This window comes from Hippoglossus stenolepis, chromosome 5, assembly GCF_022539355.2.
Source record: "Hippoglossus stenolepis isolate QCI-W04-F060 chromosome 5, HSTE1.2, whole genome shotgun sequence".
Taxonomy (NCBI): domain Eukaryota; kingdom Metazoa; phylum Chordata; class Actinopteri; order Pleuronectiformes; family Pleuronectidae; genus Hippoglossus; species Hippoglossus stenolepis.
Window position 1 is genome coordinate 10,919,451 of NC_061487.1, and position 24,612 is coordinate 10,944,062.

The 24,612-nt window shown below is 42.4% G+C and overlaps 1 protein-coding gene across 2 annotated transcripts in view; it reads right to left on the reverse strand.

Moving 5' to 3' along the window:
- The window catches only part of LOC118110101 (PDZ domain-containing RING finger protein 4), a 134,631-nt gene that overhangs the window by 11,808 nt on the left and 98,211 nt on the right, over window positions 1–24,612 (reverse strand). For both annotated transcript variants that reach the window (XM_035157703.2, XM_035157704.2), the window contains 2 exons: window positions 8,488–8,741; window positions 6,193–6,295 (listed from right to left, as the gene is read on the reverse strand). In XM_035157703.2, the coding sequence (XP_035013594.1) occupies window positions 6,193–6,295; window positions 8,488–8,741 (357 nt within the window). The remainder of the gene's footprint in view (window positions 1–6,192; window positions 6,296–8,487; window positions 8,742–24,612) is intronic.

Consider the following 24,612-nt stretch of genomic DNA (forward strand, 5'->3'; position numbering starts at 1 on the left):
TTTTCAAGCTGTTGCCAAGTTATAGACTGTTAGACTATAAATAAACTATAATTATGCTAATGCTACCAGATATTCATATTTGCTGCGGTGCTAACGTATTCCTCATCTTCCCGTAGGGGAAAGCTCAACAAACTGTTGACTTACAAATCCATGGTTGTCAAATTTCCCATGAGCCTCTTGGAACATAGCTTAGTACCCTGGTGTCTGAATTTTCACACTTACAAATGCACAAGAAGTGAGATTGGATTAACCCCACCCAGAACTTTTGTTGAGTGCCACATTCCCCCTTTAAATTATATAAAAATCAACCAAACACAACTTCTCATTTCCACAATTTTCACATAAACAACTTCACGCTCTCAGTTTCCCCACAACACAGGCGCAGCCAAACACCAAACTGCAAAGGCCTGTGCTCCATCTCCAAATGCTGAAACATATCAAGGGTGTTGGAGGGAATCAAGTGTGAAATGGCCTCTCCTCCCAAGGTCTTCATTAGAGCAGAAACACAGCAACTCTCAGCAGCAGGAGTGACTTGGTAGAGGGATGGGAGGTGGGGGGCAGAGAGAAATGAGGCGGTAGCAAGGGCTCTGGTGGGGCTCAGAGGGGTCTCACGCAGAAACAGAGAGATTCATTTCCTCTGTGACAAGTGTGGGTTGGCTGGTTACACGTGTCAGATGTGGCAGGGCTTGGGAAGCGGACAAAAAGGGGGGATGATGTCCATGGTGGGATGAGATGAGGGGAAGAAGGGAAAAGGGCCAATACGCCTGCCACCTGGTGCCCCTGGCTACCCCTTTCATCCCATTTATGACCCACTCCACTTCCCCACGTACACATATAAACACACCTTATGGCTCAATTCTCATTTCCCCCTTCTCCCCTGTCAGTCATTTCCTCTACCTCTGCCTTTCTCACATATTGACAGATTGACGTGTGTTTGGACCATGCAGTCGCACGCTGCTGCCAGGTTACACCCCCATACACAGTCATACTCAAAAGAACAATTCCCAGAGTCCCTGCAAAAACCCTCTGCTTACACAAACAAGTATACTCAGCAGGGCACACACATTAGCACCGACAAAAAAAGAGAGCCGAGGAAAAACGACATCATCTCAGCTTTGTCGTTTTATCTTTCTCAACCGCTTCCACCTGACAAGGAGCTCAGATCTTTAATTGACTGCCTTAGAAGCGATGACAGCTTCAAATCCCCGGCTGATATGAAAAGATACAACGTGAAAGACGGAAGAGGCTCTGGTGCCGACTACCTGAACAAAGTAAGCTGCACAAAATCAGTCATTAGCTATATTAAAAATGTTACTAATGAGCTTCTCCATTATTGTTGGTAGCAATATTATTAGTGGCACATCTCCTGATGCAACGGAGCAGTCATGGAGGTAATGGGAGCTACAGAGACAGGGCACATCTTGCATGCTAATATGATGTGAGGGATATCTGTGGGAAATACTGAAATCTCCAGCAATGTCTTGGAGACGTGAGTCTAAAAATAAACCACACAAATTAATTGCAAAGACTGAGGCAAAACAGAGGTGTGAGTAGAGACTACATCATCCTTATCCAGCTCTGTGAATCAAGTTAATTATGACTAATAAATGTGAGGTAGACTTATGATCAGAGAAAATCGTTATCTACAATTACGGCATGTGGGATGAAACATCAAACCTGCGTGTGTATGTATGTGCAGCACAAACATGTAACCCTTTTCCATTACTAGATTTTTTCCCTTCTTCTTGTTTTACGACAATACTGTGTAGAAAGAACACCCACTCATGCTCGGAAGCCTCCGCGAAAGAAGGGTATCTCCTTATCTATCGAACACATTCACCACTCTCCGTCTCCCCTCTTTCCTTTTGATTTTTTTCCCTCCATCTTCCTGGCGAGCTCTCTGCCTCTCAGGCAGGAGATTGCAGCGTGGCACAGGGACGAGAGCTGACAGTAAATTAATGACTGCGATGGCGTGATTAGGAAGAAGATTGGCGCCTACCATCAAAGCACACTGGGTGCTGTCGCAATAATGGCGCCTTTGATTACCAGTAATAGAAAAAGCAGTCACAAATGCTCGGATGGAAGAGTTGGACGACTCTCTGAGCTTGGAGTACTTTTTTCTTTGTGTCGTCAGAACTCAATGAAACTAATCAAAGGAATGATTAGGAACATGCTGCAGCTCCATATACACATCAAGGAATCCAAGGAACTGTATTGTTTTCTTGTGTGTGAAATTCTACCTATGAGGGATGAGCTGTTTGTTCCATTATACCAAATAATTCAAACATCAAAAATGACAGAAACATTGTAATCTCCTGTACAGCATTTAGGGTTTGTTTAGTTAGTTAATGTAAAGCTGTAATAAATAGGTGTTTTATATTAGTTTTTGATCACCCAGCCAAATTTTAAAGATTAAACAAATCATCAAATATATAAAATTAGGTTTCAAAATCATGCAATAACTAAACAGTATTCTCTGCTATGAAATGCTCGGGGTCTGCACCCTGGCTTGATTGATAGATTTCATACTGAACTATTTTAACTGAACTAAGCAGATTGGGTGTGAAAACACAATGCTCAATGCCAGTGAGTGGCGGTTGTCAATATCCATTTTACTTTAACTTGCAAAACTTAAATATGTAGAACTGCAAATATTGGCATGAAAGTGAAGATAGCTGTCATAGGTGTAGAAACTTGCAACAGATCCACTGATGCTACTGTACTTTAGTTTGTATAATGTTGATTTTGGCTCCAGTGGGTGATCAAGCCATGATTTCTGGCTCCAAAACCCTGCCAGTACATATTGAGTACATGCGCAGTGCAGAATGAAAGGTTACTATAGGAAGAATCACACTGTAGTCACATTTCTCAAACCTAAACCTTGAACACAGTGTCAGTCATGGCTGGTTAAATGTGTAAGACTGTGTCTTGTGTGGTGAGAGCTTTAAATTGAGAATGTGACTGACTTTCACAGGCAGTCTACTGGAGTCTAGCTGGGAAACAGAGTTAATAACAGGGGTGAAACAGAAACAAAACTGCACTCAGTTCAGCAAAGAATAAATAAAAAGACCTGGCTCAACTTTTTCCACAATGCAATACAAACATCATTTTGACAATTAAGCTGCTTTCAGACATGCACTGAACTCTTGCTCCCCAGGAGGCGCATGTGTGAACGCAAATGTCAGAGTGAGAGCCTCCAGATTATCTGCCTAGTATAAAGAGTAATGTCTGCAGAAGACACAGACGAAGATGTCAAGAGAGTTTGTGGCAATAAAAGCGAACACTGGTGTCTGCGTGTTGTCAAGAAAATCTTTTTTTTTTACACACTCATAAACACATAGGATCTCTAACTATGTGTTATGCTCTGTCGCCCTCTCGCTATCTCCCTCCTTGTCTCTCGTCTCGGCAGCACCAAGAGAAATCTGTCAAAACATCCACAAAGTTTTTACCATCTTCACAGGCAGCCCTCATCGTAGCTCCGGCTAGAGGTTTGCATGTTCCTGCAAGGTTCATGGAGTTCTCAGCAGCCAGGGAGGACTGCACTCTGAGCTGCCATTTGGTCTCCGTTGCACATGAGAACGAACTCTCATGCTCCCTCACATGCAAGCAGATACTGCCACAGATTGAGCTAATTCTGTGGGAGACACCGAGCATCATCCAGAAAGAGCAATAACTATGTGCAAGCCCACACAGTCCATTACTAAAACTACTGCACCATAATGCATACGTCACATTTGTACGTTTTACCTTGCAATTGCTGAAATGAAAATTTTTGTAATTATAGTAAAACAATCTTGCATGACCTCCTACTCAGCCAGCCTTCTTCGGTTCTATCTCATGTCTCCTCTGTACGTGAAGTAACACAACCGCACCAGTGCAGCCTCTTTTTGCATCGACACTGGGCTGCTTCTGGTCTCAAAGCCCACACCTACCAAAACAATTGGCCAAAATATGCTAAATTGGGTGATAATTCTCTGAGGGTTTATCGCTATGAGTGACACGTTTACATTAGACAAACATCAGTGGTATGTGGTGATCCCTGTGGCTACTTTGTGTAAGTACAACGTCCAGCAATGGTAAAATCAAACTAGCACACTTCTTTTATTAATCCACACAGCCTACAAGTATAAAAAATACTATGGATGTGTATTTCAGTGGCACTTGGCATCCCCCACCTCATCAGCCACTGTGCTCCAGGGCTGTTGATTACTCTAACAGAAACATCAATACCCCGGGGGTATTAGAAATTAGATTTAGATGGTTTCTCTGTGATGTTAAAGCAAACTGCTCACTCCCACTGTGCATTTTCATCAAACAAAGGTAATTTTAAGAAATGTCTTTCCTTCACTCTAGCTTCGTCTCTGTCAGCGGGGGGTTAGGGATTGGGTCGACCCTGAAAGCTTTTCAGTTTTTGCCTACACACCCCCTTGTGGCATTTTTCAGCTGACATACAGTAAGTAGGGCTGCATTAGTGGGTATCTAACCCCCTGAGCATGAAATAGAAAAAATGGAGCGAGCTACAAAGCATACACAGTATAATAGGATTTGTTAATAGCAATGAGGCATAAACAGAGGATTTCATACATTATATTTATTACGATTTGACACCAGGGCCTCTGCGATCCAGGTGGGTGCACAAATCTCTTCAGATGTGGAAAGACAGCTCGAGCTCAGTGGGTGGAAGCATTCAGAACAAATTCAAATGAAACAAATAGGGGGAGGGAGGGGGGGAGCAATCATCATACATCAGACCACTCTGAGGGCCCGTGCTGCCACCTCAGTGACTCCGAAATAAAGAATATTGGACCAATGCAGGGAGGGGCGACAGAGTCTTGTTTACCTCCTCCCATCACCGTGGAGGAACCCATGCGTCTGCATGGAAATCTGCATCGGATCACCTGCAGCTGCTTGTTACTTACAGCCGAGTAAAAGATGCAGAAGCAAAGAAATGTGTTTCCAGATTTTTTTTCTCTACCAGCCCTGCCACACAAACACACCTCACTTAATTGGCTTCGATTGAGCTCGGAGTCGACCTGCTCGCTAGCGCTTTTCTTCCGGAGTTGCGGAAACAATTAACAAGTTTCAGGTAACACTGTCGCTGTCTGCAGCTTTTCTGCTTTCTCTTTTTTTACTTTGTCGGGAAATAAAAGCGAAAACACATGGAGGTGTGTCATCATTACCAGGGGAAGCGAGGGGTTTTTCAAGCTGTCTGCAATGTGGCTGATCATCTGTTACTACTGTGCCCCTGGGATCTGTCTGTCGAGTCAATTAGTGTTTGCACCCTTCCACCAATTGATAAGCATCACTAAATATCGAGTGTTGACAGAATGTGTGTCTGTTTGTTGCAGGGGTTAGGAAGGTGTGTCGTGTTTGTACATGTGTGTAACTTTGTATGAAAGCTTTTGCTGTGTGTTTGCCGTGATTGCACCGATTCAGCCAGTTCACGGTCAACGCTGAAACAAATATTTGAAGGTTTTCTACTTTCAACAATTTCACAGTGACATCAAGACAACCCAGAAGACACTGTGCTTGGCCAAAAGCACACAACTCATGATGAAACCAACAGGGTTATGTTTTCATATTTGGTTTGTTTGTTTGGCAGAAGGTCTTCGATAAAACGCATTCCATGAAACTTAGTTGGAGGATGGTCAAGGCCTAAGACAGAGCCCATTGAACTTTGGCACTGATCCAGGAATTTTACGTTTCTTTCGCATTTTCACTGATTTCCGAGGTGAAAATGTGGATCTCTGTAAATAGGACAATACCAGGCATATTTAGGGCACTGAGATTTATGAGTGTGCGCGATTTGGTGCAGTTCAGATAAAAATCTAGCTAATATATATATGTGGTTAAAACTTGTTGGTCCTTGGGGGTTTGAACTCTTCTGAGTGCCATTCCAGTGTTTATATGTTTCTATTTGTGTGTAGATGACAGAATGAGACTAAGTTAAGCTAACTGGCTCGCCCCATGTTTCATGAACAAATATTAAGGTGATATTAATTTCCCTCCCAGAACGAAAGCGGATTCAACCCAATTGCTCCGTCTATCTTTGGCACTTCTGACCCACATTTACGTATCTATCATCATGTGTATTCATATTTATCTGCAAGGAGCTACAACTACCAATAATATCAGCCATGCCTATAAATCTAACAGGCTGAAGTCAGCAGTGACGTCATGTGCGATTCTTACCTCGTATTCAAACTCCTCTGTCCTCTCTCCATCAGCAGGAATAGGGGAGAGGTAGTCTGTCCCTTCATAGAATTCCTGATCCATTGTATGGAGAGAGTGACAGCTGTCGGTGGAGACAGAAAGAGAGGAAGAGACAGACAGGGTGGGAGGAAGAGAAAGAGAAAGAGGTGGAGAGGTGGGCGTTAGCAAGATCCTTCCCCTCGTTTCCCTTTAAACATGTCAATACTTGGAAGTGACAGGATTCCCTCGCCTTTGTCTTCGCTGGAATCTGAAGAATAAACGATTTGTCGAGAGCTTTCACTGCCACAGACGTGCGTGTGATAAAAGTACAGCCCTGGGTTAATAACAGCATATCCACATCATTTGCTTCCTGCTCTTGACAGACAAAACCCCCCACATTGTACAGTGTCATTCTATTATGCTTCCCTCACTCACTGAACAAAGCCGCATTGTGGGGTTCTAACAAGACGAGCACCCTCAGTGCCACACATGATAATCGTCGGGGAGAAAAACTTCTAAAAAGACGCCGTGTTTAACATGTTGAGTGATGCGTTCAAATGCCGTCTGACTCTTTGCCCAGCACTGTAAAACTGTCTCGCCTCAACCGTCCAGTCACACAACCCGGCTGGGAAACGTCTGAATGATTTATACTCGGATCCCTCAATATTACACATATAACAACATTTGGCTCTGAGTGCAAAGAACACAATTACAGTTTTTACCGTCGAGCCTCAGACGTCAGAGTGACAAACATTTGCTGTATCTATAAAATCTGCTGTGTATTGAACTGTGCACCTGATCTCAGATGAAGAGAAGAAATTGTGAGTTTTATGGGACACATTGATTACACTTGGGTTCGGCCTCAGGCTGTAAGTATCCCACAAGCACACGTTGCACAGTGTTGCCTGGTTTTTTATTAGCCCATTTGCTTTAATCACCTTCCATGAGCCAAAATGGATACGCCAAGTAGCTCCAATTATGGCGAGAAGGCCCTGTGGGGAATAGTATGGTGATACTGTGAGATATATACACATGGCAATGATTTTGATGAAGTCATGTTACAGTGTTTCATACCTTGCATGTAACCTCGACAATAACACACAGGTTTGATGATGTTTGTAATAATGAGCGACGCAGATGGAAGAGCCGACTGATACTCCGTCTCAGAACGTCTGAGCAAGTCTCCAGTGACAGATGACGACGGAAACTCAGGATGTTTACCATTGTTGGAATTAATTAACTACTGTACTGAACACACTAGTTGTTCACAGAGATAGTCCTGACACCCCGGCTCTGTGCTATAACACTATTATTTCATTGTTTCAGTCCCAAGAGCTGAAACCCAGATCTTGCTTTGTGCTAAACTATTTTTGTTCTCAGTGTAATTCTCCTTTGAGATGAAAAGAATATTAATGAAAATGAAAGAAGAGGAGATAATGAACCTCTTTTTCTTTTGTTATTTCTCAGGAAAACCTCCAGTTGATTCTCAAAATACTTTTAGACATTCTGCATTTTTCACAGTCACTTGAGGCTGTGACGGTTTTGGGTGAACATGAATCATGTAAAAATACTATCAGCTTCTTACTTTCCATTCATCTACTTCTGGATACATTTAAAATTAATACTTTATGCCAAACATTGAAATACTGACCACAGTTTACACATGCATTCTGTATTGATACTCAACTATAATCTTTCATTAGTCCCACGATGGGGATATTTGCTGTGTTGCAGCAGCAAAGAGTATTGTCAAAAAACAGACATCTCTAAAAGTAACAAATAAGAAAGATGCAACATAAACACAAGGAAATACAAAAATATAAATAGAATATAAATAATATACACAGTGTAAACAGAATATATAATTTGTTCTTTATATAAAGTTGTGAAGGTCACTGAGAACCAACTAATCTACATTTGTGAGAATCAACTATGCAACGGATTAGAAACTTCATTTATATTTTACAGGCGTTCTGCATAATGCTAATTCTGTAAACACTGATATTTCTGCTTCATAGCTCAATGCCACCTCTCACTTATTTTTCTTCCTTCTAATTACCATCAGTCAAAGTCAAAATAAGGTCACAACTAAAAACTCTTTGTGGCACTGAACAAAACATATTTGTAGTAATTTCATATTTAAGTAAAAATGACTTTTCTGTATCATATTTTTGACCCAAGAAAGTAGAAGTCACAATCGTATTGAGTAGTGCTGATTTACAGAGATGTAAAATACACATGTAATCTGTATCGATATTCAGTTTAGTCAAATATCACATTTCCTCCTGTACTCACCTGTCAGAGAGCAGGAAGGGACAGACGTCAGGCACAGGAGGGGTCGAAGGCCGCAGCTTTGCCAGCGCCATGATGTGTTCAAAGGTGATGTCGGTCTGAGTGCACACGTCCACCACATGGATTTCCTGAAGGGGGCCGTGGGGTCGGCCGCTGGGGGTCCGCCTGATGACCTGCACCACGACGGGCTCCTTGGCACCACAGAAGGCCTCCAAGGTCTCCTCATGATTGGACTTGGACAGCTCCTTTCCATTCACCTGAGGAAGACAAGGAAACATATTTTGTGTGAGCATTTTTATTAAAAACTATATATGAGTTGCTATGGGGACAGACAATCTTACTGGTTTAAATAAACTAGAATGGGCAGAACCAAAGAACCACAGTTTTCTGGGTAACCGACATAACATGACATTAGTTATCTATATGTTATACATATATACATAAAATATCTAATATAACTGATTGAGTCTCCCTACATATACTGTGAGTTAAACTTGTTTAAATTTTTCACTGCATCTCCTGCATCAGCCCTCAGAAAAACCTCTCATAACATATGAAGACATCATTGCGCCCTCTGGGCCATTTTCCCCACACTGCTCCACACAGCTCTGCAATGTCTTCTGGACAGATGATCAAAAAGAAATCTTTATGGATACAATATTAGAAGCCATACGCACAAAATTGCAGTCTGATGCAACATTATCAGTATGTTAGTTCAAAGCCCAGATGACCTCTGTTCTCTCACTCCATCTTTAACCTCATCTTCACAGAATGAACTGGGGTTTTCAGGCAGATTGAAAACAATTTGCACAGCTGGCTTATAAAGGAAATAATTGCTTCATTAAGCAGCATTAATTTCTCTAAAGGACACCCCACGGAGGTGGAATACCTCCGAATGGGCCGTGGTACAAACGCTGAAAGCACAGATTATAATTTAGATAACCGCAAAAAAAAAAAAAAAAGGTTCGACACAGAATAATCACACTTGTAATTGCATTTAAATGTGGTTTTGGAGTGCAGCATTTTGCTCGCACGGCAAAATGAAATGAGTTTCAATGATAACTAGACGAGTAAAAGAGAGCCATTCATATTCACAAGTGTCAGCTGTGGAGAAATAGGAGCAGGGCGGGCACAGTGAATCACAGCCTCTCTCTTTAGAAAGCAACATACAAACCAAACGCATCGCCTATAGTACTGTATATAACCTAAATTCTTCAGCAGTCGACACTTTCAAGTAACGCTGGCTGTGTATGTGCGCTGCCTCTAAATGAACATTAAAAGGCACAGAGGCCAGCGGGGAATCCCTCCAGAGAAAGATTATATTTTTAACCCCAGATATTCCTCCACTCATTTTTCATCTTTGCGTAAGGCAAATCTGATATCGATTCAAAGAAAATCCCTTGATTGATCTTTTAATGTATGCTTTTTACAGTCTATGGGCTTTCCCTATAGACGAGTTAAGCTTTGATGCCATTGCTGTTGCGTGGTGGGGGCGGCGCTAATAAAGACACCGCCAAGACTAAAGGGAGATGTCAGGTTGCATTTTGGGTTTAAAAACTATGACGACAGCAAAAAAGCAAAGCCACAAGCGGAGAGCAGACTCCAAACTGAATCCTATACACTTCTTATAATCACCTCTTATACATCTGGAAGCTCTGAACATTTCTCTAACTTTACACTCACTGGAGTTCCTTGAATTTATTCTTCCAATTTAAGGCTCCCCACACAGCTAACATCATTACCTGTTACCAGAACACATATAAAAGATATTTATAATGTTATAATGGCTATATAACCCAATAATAGTGTTGTGGGTTTTTCTCATTCCTGGTTCCTTCCTGTGCATGTGCGTGCGTGCGTGCGTGCGTGTGTTTTCCTGCACATGCCTCTGGAGACTGAGTGATGCCCTACAAAACTACAAACAACTTATTTTCTCAGCCATAACAGTAGCAATATCAAACTCCCTTAGCTCTTGTTGTGCTCCGACCTGCTCCCCTGCCTCCTGACGTGACCTTTGTTTGCAGCGATGTTGCATTAATCACCTGAGCGGGAGATAAACTGGGTCAACACAGCTCCTGAGGAACCGCAGGGCAATTTGGAGGGGAGAATAAAAACCCACCATGCAGCTCCCCTCATCCCTCCGTCCCTCACAACCGCTTTATTTGGCCACTCAGCACATTTAATACTCCAGCATGTACATTAGACTTTAAGTAGTGTGTTAAAGAAACATGGAGCACTTTAATAATTAGCTTCTATAGCTCTTTTTGCCGTCTCTGTCTCTCTCTGGTCTTATTTTGCTGCTTGTCTCCCGCTCCGCAGCCTAATCCTGGAACAGGCAGCCGAGTGGAAACAAAGGAGTTGGACCAGACAAATGAGGCTGCCTATGGCGTATGACAGTCCCAGAGAAAAATGATCAAATTTCCCAGCTCTCCCTATGGTACAGCCTGTCCAGCCCAGGCTCCCCCCTCCTCTTTCTCTTCCTAGCCTCGCTGTTTGCTATAGTCATACTCCATGACCACAGTGAAACAATGAAATGAGTCATAAGGAGATGAAATACCCCCCTGGTGAACCCAAAATATCAAAGGGGTTACGACTTCACTACTTGATTAACACAACTGTGAAGTTTCATGAAACATAATTATTGCAGACCGGTGGATGCAGGCATGGACCCAGTATATACCAGGGGACAATAAAAAAAGAGGAGCCGTGTCAGGAAGAGAGAAAGGAGTGTTGTTCTTCTATTCTCATCACTGGTTTTCATGAGAGCCAGATGGAACAATTAATTCCCAATCAACAGGGGAATATTAAGTAGCCTTAACTCGTGCATTAGGGATTTTTCCATCCTCTGTGTGTCCTCTTTGGCTGATGTCTCTCCGGCTTAACAAACGTATTCAGTCGGTCGTGTGGATCCACAGTCACATCTGACAGATGGGACAGGCTTCTATGAGGCTGGCTGCAGCTTCCTAGATAATCTCAGATATTTTCACTGAAGATCTTCCCTCAGCACAGTCCTCGAGATGTCTTGTGACAGCTTAGGTCTCTGCAAAGTGAGCTAGGATAACGAGGCTAAAAGTGACGTTAAAGAGTAAAACTTAAATTTTTAGTTATTGCAAAAATAACTATTTCTGACTAAATTAAACATTATTTCTGGTCATATTGACTTCCTCCGCTCCCTACAAGCTGTAGCCTCTTAAAGTTTCTTCACACATATTTAAATGTAATTATACACGCAATAAACTATTCTCTTCAATCGCACAAATACATATTCATTCACGAGCACCTGCCGGCGAACAATATCTGCAACAAATTATTTAGCAGCTGTAGAGTTTGTTGAATCCAACATATGCAGCTCCGCAGACCACAACTGTTCCATATGCACTGAGTCAACAGGAATTCTCTCATTGGTCTGAAGCAAATCGATGGGGATTATTCACGAGAGATCATTTGTCGGACAATTGTGCATGAAGATGATCAGGAAGAGATGGGAGAAAACGGGCGCAGGGATGGAGGAGCTGGACCAGGACACATCTGCTGGCTGTTTGCTCATGGATATGCCGCAGCTGTAGCCCAGAAGAGAAATTTGTTTTCATTCAAAGCCCCCCGAGACGACCACAAGCTTTCTCTCAACAAATGCAGCAAACCAGCTTAGTCGAGTGTAACTAAAGGATGAAAAGTCTCTCTCTTTTCCCCTCACATTCTCCGTGGCACGGTCCCATATTGACAAAGACATTGGGAAATTGTGTACTTGTGACGCAGCCAAGTGCTTAAAGTCTCCACTTTGGTAAATATCTCACGTCACTTTAAGCTGTTCAGAGCCGCTTTCAGGAAAACAAACTTCACCAAAAAGGGGCTGTTTTTTAAAAAATACGAGCCTGCAGCAAAGCTCAGTCGTGAACATTCTCTCGTCCGTGTCCCATCTTATCATTGTTCCTGCAGGTATATGAGGAAGAGGAGGAGAGAACAAACATGCGGCAGCTTAGCCGGACTCCTCAGGCGTCTCCTCTGTCACTGCTTTTTTTTCTCATTGACTGCTGCCTCCCATCAATATCTCAGAAGACCGAGGGCAGGATATAGTGACAGTGGTAGTAAAGCGGGGCCAGTTTATCTGTTAAGACGTCAACTTCAGCCACATGCGATGCCGCTTCTGCTGTGGGACCGCGTCTGTGGCAGGAGACAAAGACACCGCCGGCAGCTTGCAGGGGATTACTGATATAAGTGATTGATGTACCTCCTCTGTAAGGAGAAAAGGCAGCCTCGGGCAGTACACTCTAATAGTCCATTAGCTTTTTTATGCTTTCGAATTAACCGCACACATTGCTTTATGACTTGCATGTAGCCCTTTGAATCTTAATGAAATGTTTTTGCATTCAATTTTATGGAGTTTACGCGGCACACTAGGAGAAAATGTTTGTCTTCCCTCGCATCGCGGTTTAACTGGAAATGTGGCAAGATGAATGAAGCAAGGTCGTTCTTTCTACTTCAGCTGCACTGACAAGCAGATAAGGCTTTCAGGCAAAGGTAGAAAGAGCAATCACAAGCTCTTATTTAACAAGTGCGTCTAACCTTGGGTGTTGAGTGTAAAGGGATCTGTTATGCTCAGACTCCACTACAGCAGGTTTGCATGTATCACAGTTTAGAAACATCAGTATGTAGCTCAAACTGTCTGATAGCAGCCTCTCTGTTGAACCTCTGACTGAAACAGGAAATTGTATCTTCTTAAAATACTTATTGATTTGCTAAACACTTGGAAACCTCCCAAGGGGCAGCACACCCAGCACTTGTGAGCACTGCCTCTTAGCAGCGTGGAGGTTCTGAGAGCAAACTGTAGAACCTTTACAACAATGAACTCAAACTAACTAGGTAACAACCCAACTGATTGGAAATAGCAACTTCTCAAATCCATCTGAACATGTTGAAGTTTGATTCTGGTCCATGAGACATTTGTAGCAACAAAGATTACAGCAGGACGTCTCTGTTCAGTAAATATTACACCATTAACAGTCTACATATATACATATAAAGTTCCACTTTCTAATCAGCGACTGGCTGGTGATTGAATTTAGCATTTCGTACATGAGAGCTGTGCACATATTCTCATGTAACTGAAAGCAAATAAGAATATTTCCCAGAATGTTGAACTGTTCTTCTTACACAGGTTTTTCGATGAGGTAGCTGCAGAGCATGTTTCATATAAAAATGCTTCTCTGAAGTCGTAGGTTCATGGTGGCATTTTATGGTTTTATATGCCAGAGAGTAGTGTGATGACTTGAATTGGCCCCCTTTTATCACGGTCCATGCCCTGAACTGTTAGGTCACCAGAGCACCACTTGAAAGTTGTGGCTGGTTTCTCTTTTGCTCATCTTTTGTACTTAAAATTTATGCCCATCAGAAATCAGAAATGCATGACCTACTACTCTCTTACCATCATCTATGCAGAGAATGAACGAGACTTCCAGGACCCTGAATGTCAAAAATAAATCTTTCTTCACTTACTCGACTCTTTATTGATTTTCCCAACTGTAACAAGCTGAGCTGAGGACAGCTGAGGACAGTGAGGCAGGTGCTGCTCACTGCTGACTGACTACATCAGCATGATGCAATTCTGTCTCTCGGCATGTGAACCTCGATATGAATTTTCATGAATAAAAAAAAAAAGAACTATATACACAAGTGGAAATGGCATTAAATACTTCCTGAGGTGATTCCCAAAGCAGGAAGGATGTGAGCGTGGCTGCTACCTCGTCGTCTCGGTGAGAAAAACGGCTTCAGTTCACTTTAACACCCAAATGTCTCATTTCAATAATAAGTGTCAGAATAAAATATGGGCCAAGGTCCGCTAAAGTACAGCCCTTATGACTGCATAAATCACTGGCAGACAGTCAGCGCTACTGTCTGAGCAACTCAGGCACCGCTCCGGTGGCAGGGAACTGGGAGCGAGCGAGAGAGAGAGAGAGAAGGAGAGAGAGAGAGAGAAGGAGAGAGAGAGAGAGAAGGAGAGAGAGAGAGAATGCCACTGGGGAAATCTGACAATGCCCTCAACATCTATACATGAACCAATGGAACGCCTCCTTTAACCCCTCTAACCACATAAAACACACCGCACAAGGCCCTGGGCTATTTTTCACATTTAAGGCCCCGCACTCTGCTGTGGAGTTTTTATGCCTGTAGAACATTTGATGAATTCTGCCAATTTTCTTCTCTGAGCACCAATCTTGTGTGGAGCACTCCCTTTATTGCGCAACTCATTCAAAGTGTATCACCTCTTTTAATCCGCCCTGAAATTCATTGTCCGCCGAGTTACATACGTTTATTATCCAATTTCTTGCCGTAATCTCTCGGTGCAAGGGCACCTATTACAAAAAAGGACAAAAACAGAAAAGATCTTTAGCGAACATTCAATGTCAAATGTGTTGAGGAGCAGATGTGGTGATGTAGGTGAAGTTGATGCATGGAACTTGTGGTGTCACCATCTACTACCAGCACCATGTCTTCTTTACACTTGTGCTGGTTTGCTGTGCTGGGCAGTAAGTAAGGTAGTATTGTGAGATAATTGTCCTCTCCTAGTTGGGCTGGATTATGAAATTCTGCGGTGGATTCTGGGACTGGTGCTAAATTAATCAGCTTGTTCAAGGTTAATGGTACATGCCAAGTATATTTGTTAAGGAGATTTAGAAATGCACAGTTAATCTCTGTGCTTAACTTTAAGATCTTGCCATCTTGGAGTGAGTTTTAATGTAAAACGGAGAGAGAAATTGAATTAGAGTGAAAGCGGCTCTTGGGTGGATGAAGAACTAATGGATGAACAGCCTCCTCCTCTGTGATAACTAGTAATTGGTTTGGGGGACCAGAGGGAGGGGGAGGGGGAAGGGGGGGAGCTGGATAATTCTTTGTGCTTTGCAGATCAGCAAAATGGCCTGACTGGTGTGAAAAGAGGTTGTAAGGAGTAATGGTGCCATCCATATGCTGACTGAATAAAATCCAGTGGGTACTGCCATGGAACACTCTTTATGCACTGAGGGAAGCAAAGACAGCAAAGAGTACAGTTTTTTTCCACATTAAAGGAGACATATTATCCTCATATTCAGGTTCATCATTTTAATTTGGGTTATTACTTGAACAAGTTTACAGAGTGTTCCTCAAACTGTCCATTGCTGCAACTCCTCCTTTCAGCTCCTGTCTCTTTAAGGCCCCCCTCCCGATAAAGCCCAGTCCCCTCTGATTGGCCAGCTGGCCCACTCTGTTGTGATTCGTCAATCGCTTCCAGCGCATGTAGAAAATGTCTGCCTTTGCTCTTGCTTTACGCAGCTCTGTTAGGTGACGAGCCAGACTAGCTGCTAGGCCCTGATCATGCAAATGTGGCGAATTGTGATGTCACATGACAGCACAATGATGCGAGTATCGGCTGGAGTACAGACAAGGTGTTTCACGAGCTTCAGAGTGTTTCCTATAACACGCTAGAGGAGAGAAAAACTGGAAAAGCATGAGGCGTTTCCTTTAAAAATGCACAAAATACAAACCAAAACATTAAAAAGCACAACAAACGTGCTTCGGTCCCTTTCTACCGTCGACAAGAAATGGAGCCAAAGAAATTGTCAAAGGATCAATCCAGTTTACTACGACTCAGGTCTGAGATTTGGTTATCATTTCTATCAGTAATGATAATTGCCCACACCAAAGCAATAGCGAACATCTGGTGATGCGGCAACATGAGTCCAACAAAGTGTGATGGAGCAAAAAATATAACCATGTGGATAATTAGACAGGTTGTAAACAAGCCGTTTTGGGAAATGGCGTACTTTGCTTTGAGAAAAATGAAACCACTCTAGTCTCTGCCATTTAAATATGAAGCTACAGCCATTCTCCTTCTGGCCCAGATTAGAAATAGCATCACAAAATCATTTTTACAAAATTTTTGTAAAGCTTAAACAAACACTAGTGTCATATTTAACATATATGACAGTGGTATTGATCGTCTGTTCTAACTCTCAGAAATTATATGTATATTTCCAAAAATGTACTCAAGGTGGTAGCACCCAACATATAAGTTATAATCCTTTATTACACACAGTGTACACAGTGCGTGCATACAGCTATGATAGGATGCGATGCAATGTAGGATGCAGGTGAGATGGCACAGTAGCAGATGCCACTAGTGACGCCATTGAAAACCAGGCCCAGTCTCATTCAGTGAGACTTTGAACTTGGTAAATTGTTTCCTTCACATTATAAACGCCATTTCTGGCAGCAGAGGCAATTAGCACTGGATAAGCACTATTTACATAATGCCAGACAGACTCGTGATCACAACAAAGGCGTCTCGTCCGACTTCCCCTTCCCTCCCCTCTCCAACTGGCTTTGTCTGCCAGGCTGTTGCACGGTCGCTGGGTGTGAGAGTGAGAGTGGAGGTCAGATGGTGGCATGTGGAGCTTTGACAGGGCAAATAATAAACTGGGAGGGTTTGAAAGGTCAGTCAGGAACCCCGCGGCTGGCCACTGATCTGCCTGTTAGCCATTAACTGGCTGCCAGTTCAGGTGGGGTCTCAGGGAAGGTAGAAAAGGAACAAAAAGGAAGACAGGGAAATTGGGAGAGAGGAGAAGGATACAACAAATAGCTAGAAGGCATTTCAAATTCTTCAACACGGTAGCTCCTGGAGGAACAATTGCACATTGTGTGTGTGTGTGTGGTTTCAGGTGTTTTGTGCATGAGGCTGATGGTTTTAACACTTTCCTCTGAGGCAAATAGAGTATTTGGTGTCCCATCACAAACCCCGACAAAGGACTTGACAAGAGAGCAGGCTAGTAAAATCAAGACTGCCTCAGCGAGCAGGGTCTGTCAATTCTGCGGATGTCAAAGTGAACAAAAGGACAGGATTACAGATGATAGCATGAGGCTGCAAGGGCTGAACTCTCATTAAAGCTTTCTTTGAACCAAACCTCTGCTCAAATCTTCCAACCTAATTCAAACACACACAAAAAGAGAGAGAAAGCAAAGCTGGGTGGATGTTGGGCAGGTAAATGGCTGGTGTTTTTAGATGAAATGTCAGGTCCATGGATTTACAGGATTATAAGGCCTCTCTGGTGAGCCCAATGAGTAAATGCAAGGTTATTGACTTCAGAGCACTCAGCAAAGCACAACACCACAGGGATCAAGCTAACATACTGCAAATACTGCCAAATCTTTGATTTTACAAAGAGTAATTTCAGAATTACCGTAATTATGTTCCCGTGGAAAACAACAATCCAAACTCCAACCTTAAAAATCTGTAATTGTGCCTCTTAGAAGGGAAGACCACAAATTAAACATTTCTGTGTGACAGAGAATACAGTGCATGGCACAGAAGACAGCAAACAGACAACTAGAATTACCACACTGCAGTTGTACGTCTTCGCTAACCAGTTCAGCTTCCACATGCAGTTTTCTTCTAGACTCATGAGCTCACCATGACCTTTGACCACTCAAATCTAACCAGTTAATCTTTGAGTCCAAATGACAACTGGTCAAAATTCAATTTGAAGAAAGTCCCTAAATATGTCCCTGAGATGTTGCATTCAAAAGGCCTGAATGTGTTTTGTAAGGTCAGAGTGAACTTGATCTTTGACATTTGACCAATAAATCTATTCAGTTCATCCTTGAGTCCAACAGAACATTTGTACCAAATTTGAAGAAATTCCCTCAAGGCATTCTTGAGATAATGTGTTCAAAACAACAGGACGATGGATGAACAACCCCAAAACAAAATGCTTCTGCACTATGGCTGAGCACAAAGGCATAAAAAAACACCTTGGAAAAGTGTTCCAAGCTGAAGGACAAAGCAGTAAATAAGAGTCAAACTTCCAATGAAAGCAGAGCTGTCCAATTAGGACGGCATTTACAATGAGACAGTGATGAAGTTGCTGATGATAATCTTATCCTTGTAAAGAGCAGAGGCACAATGCATGATTAAAAGGAGGGACATTATCTCAGAGGAGTGATCGCAAGTGTAATCAATCTACTCCACGGCTCCCCGCTGCGTTGTTCATGGCACCGCGAAACAAGTGCCAGCAAGAGGTTGGAAAAGTCAATGTCTGTGGTTTTCTGTCAAGCCACTCGACTCTCACTCCTTGTCACATCAATAGACAAAGGGAATTCAAAGCGTCCCTCTGTGTCCTGGTTAAACAGCTGGAACAGGGGAAACAGAAAAGACAGGAGCTACTGTGTACGTCGACCAGAGATACAGGGAAAGATATGAAACTCTCATGACTCAAACTGACCCATTTAATCCTTCACAGAAACAAGTGTTGCAGTAAGTTTATCGGTATTTTCCAATGTGGGCTTTAACACATTTGCATTTGTGATGATATATTTCATCCATTTCTTAATTTGATTCTGATTTCATTTAAACTTGATCACACAGAGTAAAATAAAAGCTTTGAAAATACGAAGTTGTTCACTGCTGCCATTTCCCCATCACAAGATGACGCTGTACAAGCCAATAAGAATTGCATCTGGTTTCTCCGTCAAAAATGGATAACCAATAGTTTGCCAGGAGCGGAGTTTTCTGTGGAAGGGTAAGAGTGTAAAATAACTTGTGTTGGTAACTGTCAGTTAAGGGCAAGTTTTGTTCATAGTTGTTTTGAAGAGCAGGGACTTCTCAAGGACCATGTGTGTGGGTTTGACAGTTTTAGGAGCCACCAGTGACAGTGAGGAAGCAGCAGTGTGGCTGCCAACACAGACAGATGTGTGCTGATCTGGAGTAAAAACTCTGCAGCTTTGGACTTGCACTCATGCAGCCATGTTTAGTGATCCCACACCGCCTTGTGGGCCAATCTGTGCTCACCCAAAGTGTCTGCAGATGAATTTTAGGCAGTTTTGTCCACCAAGCAGCAAAGTCTGACACAGAAGCTGACCGAAGGCTTAGTTTAAGCCTGACCTGGTAGCTGAATGATTAAAACATGTACCATGTGGACATGCATCCCCTCAAACAGCAGGTCTGTGGTTGGACTCCTGGCTAGTGGACTATGTGCCGCACATTACTCCCCTTACTCTCTCCCTACGTTTCCTTTCTCGGGCTACTGTCACTTAAATTCCAAAAAGCCAAATGCTTCTTTGAGAGCTACATCCCCTTACGTCATCATGGTGCCAAGGTGGTCTATTCACAGATTTCAAGATGTGATGTTCTGGCTTTTGTGTCTTATTTTGGTCAAATTCAGTTGTACCTGGTCCACATTTCTTTTCTGTCCAGTTCTCCAGACACAGGCATCACATTTTAACTCCCATTAGTGAACAGTATTATAAAACACTATGAGAACAGTTACTTTCAAGCAATAAGCAATGGCTAAGTGAGATCTATGATCTATGAAATAGCCCTAGAGCACCACAGGAGAAGTTTTTAATGACGCAGCAGAATGCCTCATACAAAATGAAGGTCGTCCAGCTCACCTGCGTTGGTGTCCATCAGCAGGGATTAAGTAGCCTCTCATAGAAATTACAACAACGTCAGCCGGTGTATTTGGAATGTAATGAAACACCTGCCAAAACATGTTGAAATGACCTGAAGCTCTGCACCGTAAATGAGCTGTAACATTACTTTGCTCTTGATGGAGAATACATTAATGAAAAGTAGTCCACCTGGCAATTTTAATGTGTGCACAAAAAAAAAAAGGAAAGAGGAAACAAACCCATCTTGATTAAGAACACCTGGCGCTGCTGTTGTTTGTAGAGAGGAACGATTTACAGGCAAAGTTCCTGATTAATGACTCTGCCATCTACGGAAGTTTCTCCAAATGAGGGAATAGAAAATGTGTTGATGAACATATTGAGGTGGTGGACGAGCTCCAGAGACGCACTTATTAGCTGGCACTTCAGAAATATTTTGACATCACGAGGAGTGCGCAGATGACTGCACTGGATCCACTGATTGTGCAAATAGATGGGAGGCTGGTAATGTGGTAATGGTATGCGAGCGAGGTGGTGGTGATGGTGGTGGTTGGGAAAGGGGGGGGTCTTCGCACTGCCATGGAAACCATAAGTAGGCCATGTGTGTGCTGTGTGTTTGGTGTCACCCGCTTCATAAGGCCTGTGCTCCTTTGGCTAATGGGTGTAATAAAGGATTGTTCATGCCGGAGTCCGCTCATTTATTCTCATTCCTGAGAATGCGAGGGGAGTGCTGCAGCAATCTGCCTCTTAACACTGGTTAATTCCACAGCAGATCTATAGTCCAACTGTGTCAACTGATGTTCCACTGAGGTACACACACACAAACGAAGAAAGAAACGCAGTAGTATCTGTACAACTGCAAGGCCAAAGATTAAAATGTAATCAGCTATTAAGTGCAATCCCAGGCATGGGTTTGGATCCCAATGAAGCTTATACCCAGAGCCCACACCTGGACCACCCAGGCTGCAGAGAGGCTGTCATCTTTCCTGGCTCGGAGACAGGAACAGGTCACTTGTGGCTGCGGTGGCGAGGAGAGACACTCCTGCCAAACAGAAATGACAGCTGCTTGGCCTCCCCAGCACAGAGTGTGTGGTGTGAGGGGTAATGAAGCCAGGAGAAGGATATTGGAGGAAGAGAACAGCCATCTTCATGGGTTCTGGTTTTTATTTCCATTGCTCTGTTGGTCTCTGCACACTTTGGTGAGACGTTTCCTGGAATTATATTATGGCCCTAATTTGAAGTTTATACTTTTTCCAAGATCCACGTACATTTATGTGGTGCTAGCACTGCTGTTTATAACTCATCCAGTAAATTTATAAATTACTGTCATGTCTGTGGTACTTTATCAAAATAAACAACTAGATTATGGACAATTGACAGATAGAATCAGATCTAAATTACACTAAGGTTGTTTGCACAAGTGAAAGTCTAGACCATGGTCCAATCTGAGGTTCTATCTTTGTTACATTTACATTTGATCCAGTTAGCTGAGCAATATAGGGAGCATGCTAAAGAATTTAGTATCACATATGTCCTGTCCTAATCACTTACATGGGCTGGGTCTGCCTATGTACCAACTACAGGCACAGTTATTGACACTATCTAAAATGCGCCAAATTAACGTCTTCGTCCTTCAAACCTTATATTGACGAAGACAAAGACTGCCAGAAATCCTACTGGCCTGAGCCAGTCTTCCGCTTCTTTTTCTTCTTCTTAAGCTTAAAGCTGTCTCAACTTCAAATGGTCTGAAAGTCTGAACCATCCATCCTTCCATTCACACTGCAAATGAACCAGGTCATTGTTCAGTTCGATCTGGACCAAGACCACAACTTACGGTCAAACAAAATTTTGGTCTGCTGGTCTGAAACGTGGTTCACATCTATTATTTGGTTCGGATTAAATGGAAAATTCTGAAGATCTGGACCAAACATTTAGGTGTTAAAGTCCCCCTTTAAATTTTCAAACCACATGACAAAACAAACATGAATCAAATTAAACAAGATCATGGATAACGCAAGCACCATGCATGTGACGCAGATAGAAACTACAACAACAAAGCCATTTAATAAGCTGGAAGCTCTTTTTGAGCACCAACAGATTTGCTCCTCGAAGGTCTGAAACATTTAGACAACTGTTTCCTGCAATAACTTGTAACAGTCTCGTTTTCTCCATCTCCCCCTCTTCCTCTTCCCTATTGTACATTTTCCTTATTTCTCTCCCACCACTGACAGATGCCTAATTGTGGCATAGCCCTGCCAAGTGCAAGGCGCAAGGACACTGAAGCTATTAGTCATAAGAAGGCAGCGCTGCATCCTCTGACCCCATCACACTCCTTGCTGCAGACACAAGCTCCGAAACTAGACACCTCGAGCAGAGGAAGTCTAAGAAGTGAGCCACAGCAGCGGGGTGCGGCACAACACACTGAAGTGGAAGTTTTTTTTTTTTGTTCTCGTCTGCCGGACGGTGTGTGGTGTTGGCAAGCGATTAGGTTCATTTATACCACGGCAGCCGCTTGGCAAGGATCACCGCTCCACGTGGAGCCAATGTAACACTAGAATGAAACCAAATGGCTCTCTCTATTGGAAGGCAGAGGAGGGGGGGGCTGTTGGTGGAGGGCATCTGCTCAACATTTACCTAGTGTTTTATAATTAGATGAGCGCAACTGCTTGGTAGCAAAGCGTCTGTTCCACTGTGATTCTCTGATAACAATCCTATGAGTTGGAAACAGGCGGAGGAGGCCTGGAAGCCGAGACAATTAGTGAAGCTAATAAAATATGAACCATATTGCGAGGGAAAGGAAATCTGTGTTCAAAACATACAAACTGGTGGCAGGGTGAAAGTTGGTCATGACAAATGCTAATTGGTCCTAAGCAGCAGTAGGGCAACCTGTTTAAGCCTGCTCACATCTGGCACTCTGGGTTTCCTCTTCCAATCTGTTTCACGCATTTCATTTTCTGCCAAAGGATAAAAGCTCAGTGGGTGCAGAAATCGAGTTCATGTGAATATCCTATGATGCTAGACAACAAAAACTACAATACAAACTACCCCACCTCCATCCCACTGGTTTGTGGAAGTGCTTCAGTCACAGTTTAAAATCAGCTGACAGTTGCAGGAAAACAGGTTGAACTGTTTACATTAATTAATGATGGCTCGCTTTACTTTAGTTGCGACAGTAAATCAGAGGAAAGTGTCAGCATGCATAAAAGATGTCCACAAAGATAAGTGTTAACAGTTTTGCATCTTTACGAGCAACTCCATGTTTCACAAGCAACACAAAACGGTCTATAAAATATCTAAAGCTGCTGCTGCCATACTTCAATTATGGCTGAGATTAGAGCCTGACACATATGGATTTCAACTGTCTGACTCCTTAGATGTCATATGAAATGCTTATGGCAAAGAAATATAATTGAGACATATATTTTTTTATCAAAGTATAGAATTAATAATAAATATTTTTTCACATACAATGTAAATATCTCTTCCGTTTATATTCTGCAAAATAAAAGTGTTCTTATCTGCACATTTCTGCAAAAATAAACCCAGATACCAATGGGTGTTTGAGAGGCTTATATTGTCAGATTATATTGATCAATCGATAAATCTGTCAGGCTCTAAGGTTACCATGTGTCAGCTCGGCAGTTTAATCTTAATGGCTTTGTTTACGGAAAAACTGCACTAATAGTTAATTGTTGTTTGGAGACCAAACATGGTCCTTTTAAAGTTTCCTTTTAGTTTAACATTTTGTTAAAAAGTATTTTCTTTCCTGCCATGAGTTGAGCACCAGCACATTTATGGAAAAAGACTTAAAGCAGCAGAAACATTTGGTCTGGATCTTTTTTTTTTTAAATACAAAGAGTCACAGGCAGTTTCCTGACCTTTAGTTTCCACTTTCACATTTCTTTCTGCATATGGATTAAAGTAATACAATCTCATGTGTAAAGTAATATTTAATGGCTCTTGCTTTATATTTCACCTAGACATGAGCATCTAACCTCTCATCTAACCTATTTCACAAATTATGGAACTGTACTTGACTTTACTGCTACATTTTATGAAAGGAACAGAGCAGCAGGTTTTCTGGATGGAGTTTAATTCTCCAGAATCCGTTAAAATGCAGTTCACTAATGGAAAACAGCACACCGCAATTTATGGTCCTCGGCTAATGGACATTTAGCACATACGAGTAGAATATATTTAGCATGGGAAACTGTGAATGAACCAACCTGAGCATCCTGCAGATAATCATTAATAGATATGCTGCCTTAACAATTTCACACACTCATGCTACAGTCAGGATTTATCTCTTCAGAGATGCTAGAACTCTTCTCTCACCCTATTTCTTATTTTAAGTCACCTAAACTGTTGTGCTGTAAGTGCTGCCGGGGAAGATCCATGTGTGATAATCTCACAGATGGTTGGTTTTCACAATTCATCCAAACATTGTTCCATAAAGAGGCTGAACATGAATGCCAGTCATACTATTTATAACCAAAGTGAGCTGCATTCCAAGCATTCATTTTAGTTTTATCCATTGACTGTATATAAACAATGGATGTAGACTCTGGGTCAGGAATGTGAAGCCAATGTGGAAGTGCCTATAACCTGTATTCTCTTTAATGACCAACAGACGGCGACTCCACTTGTTGCAAGAAGAGGGACATTTCTATAGAAGTCTATGAGAAGATGACTTTAGTTTATTGTCTCAATTAC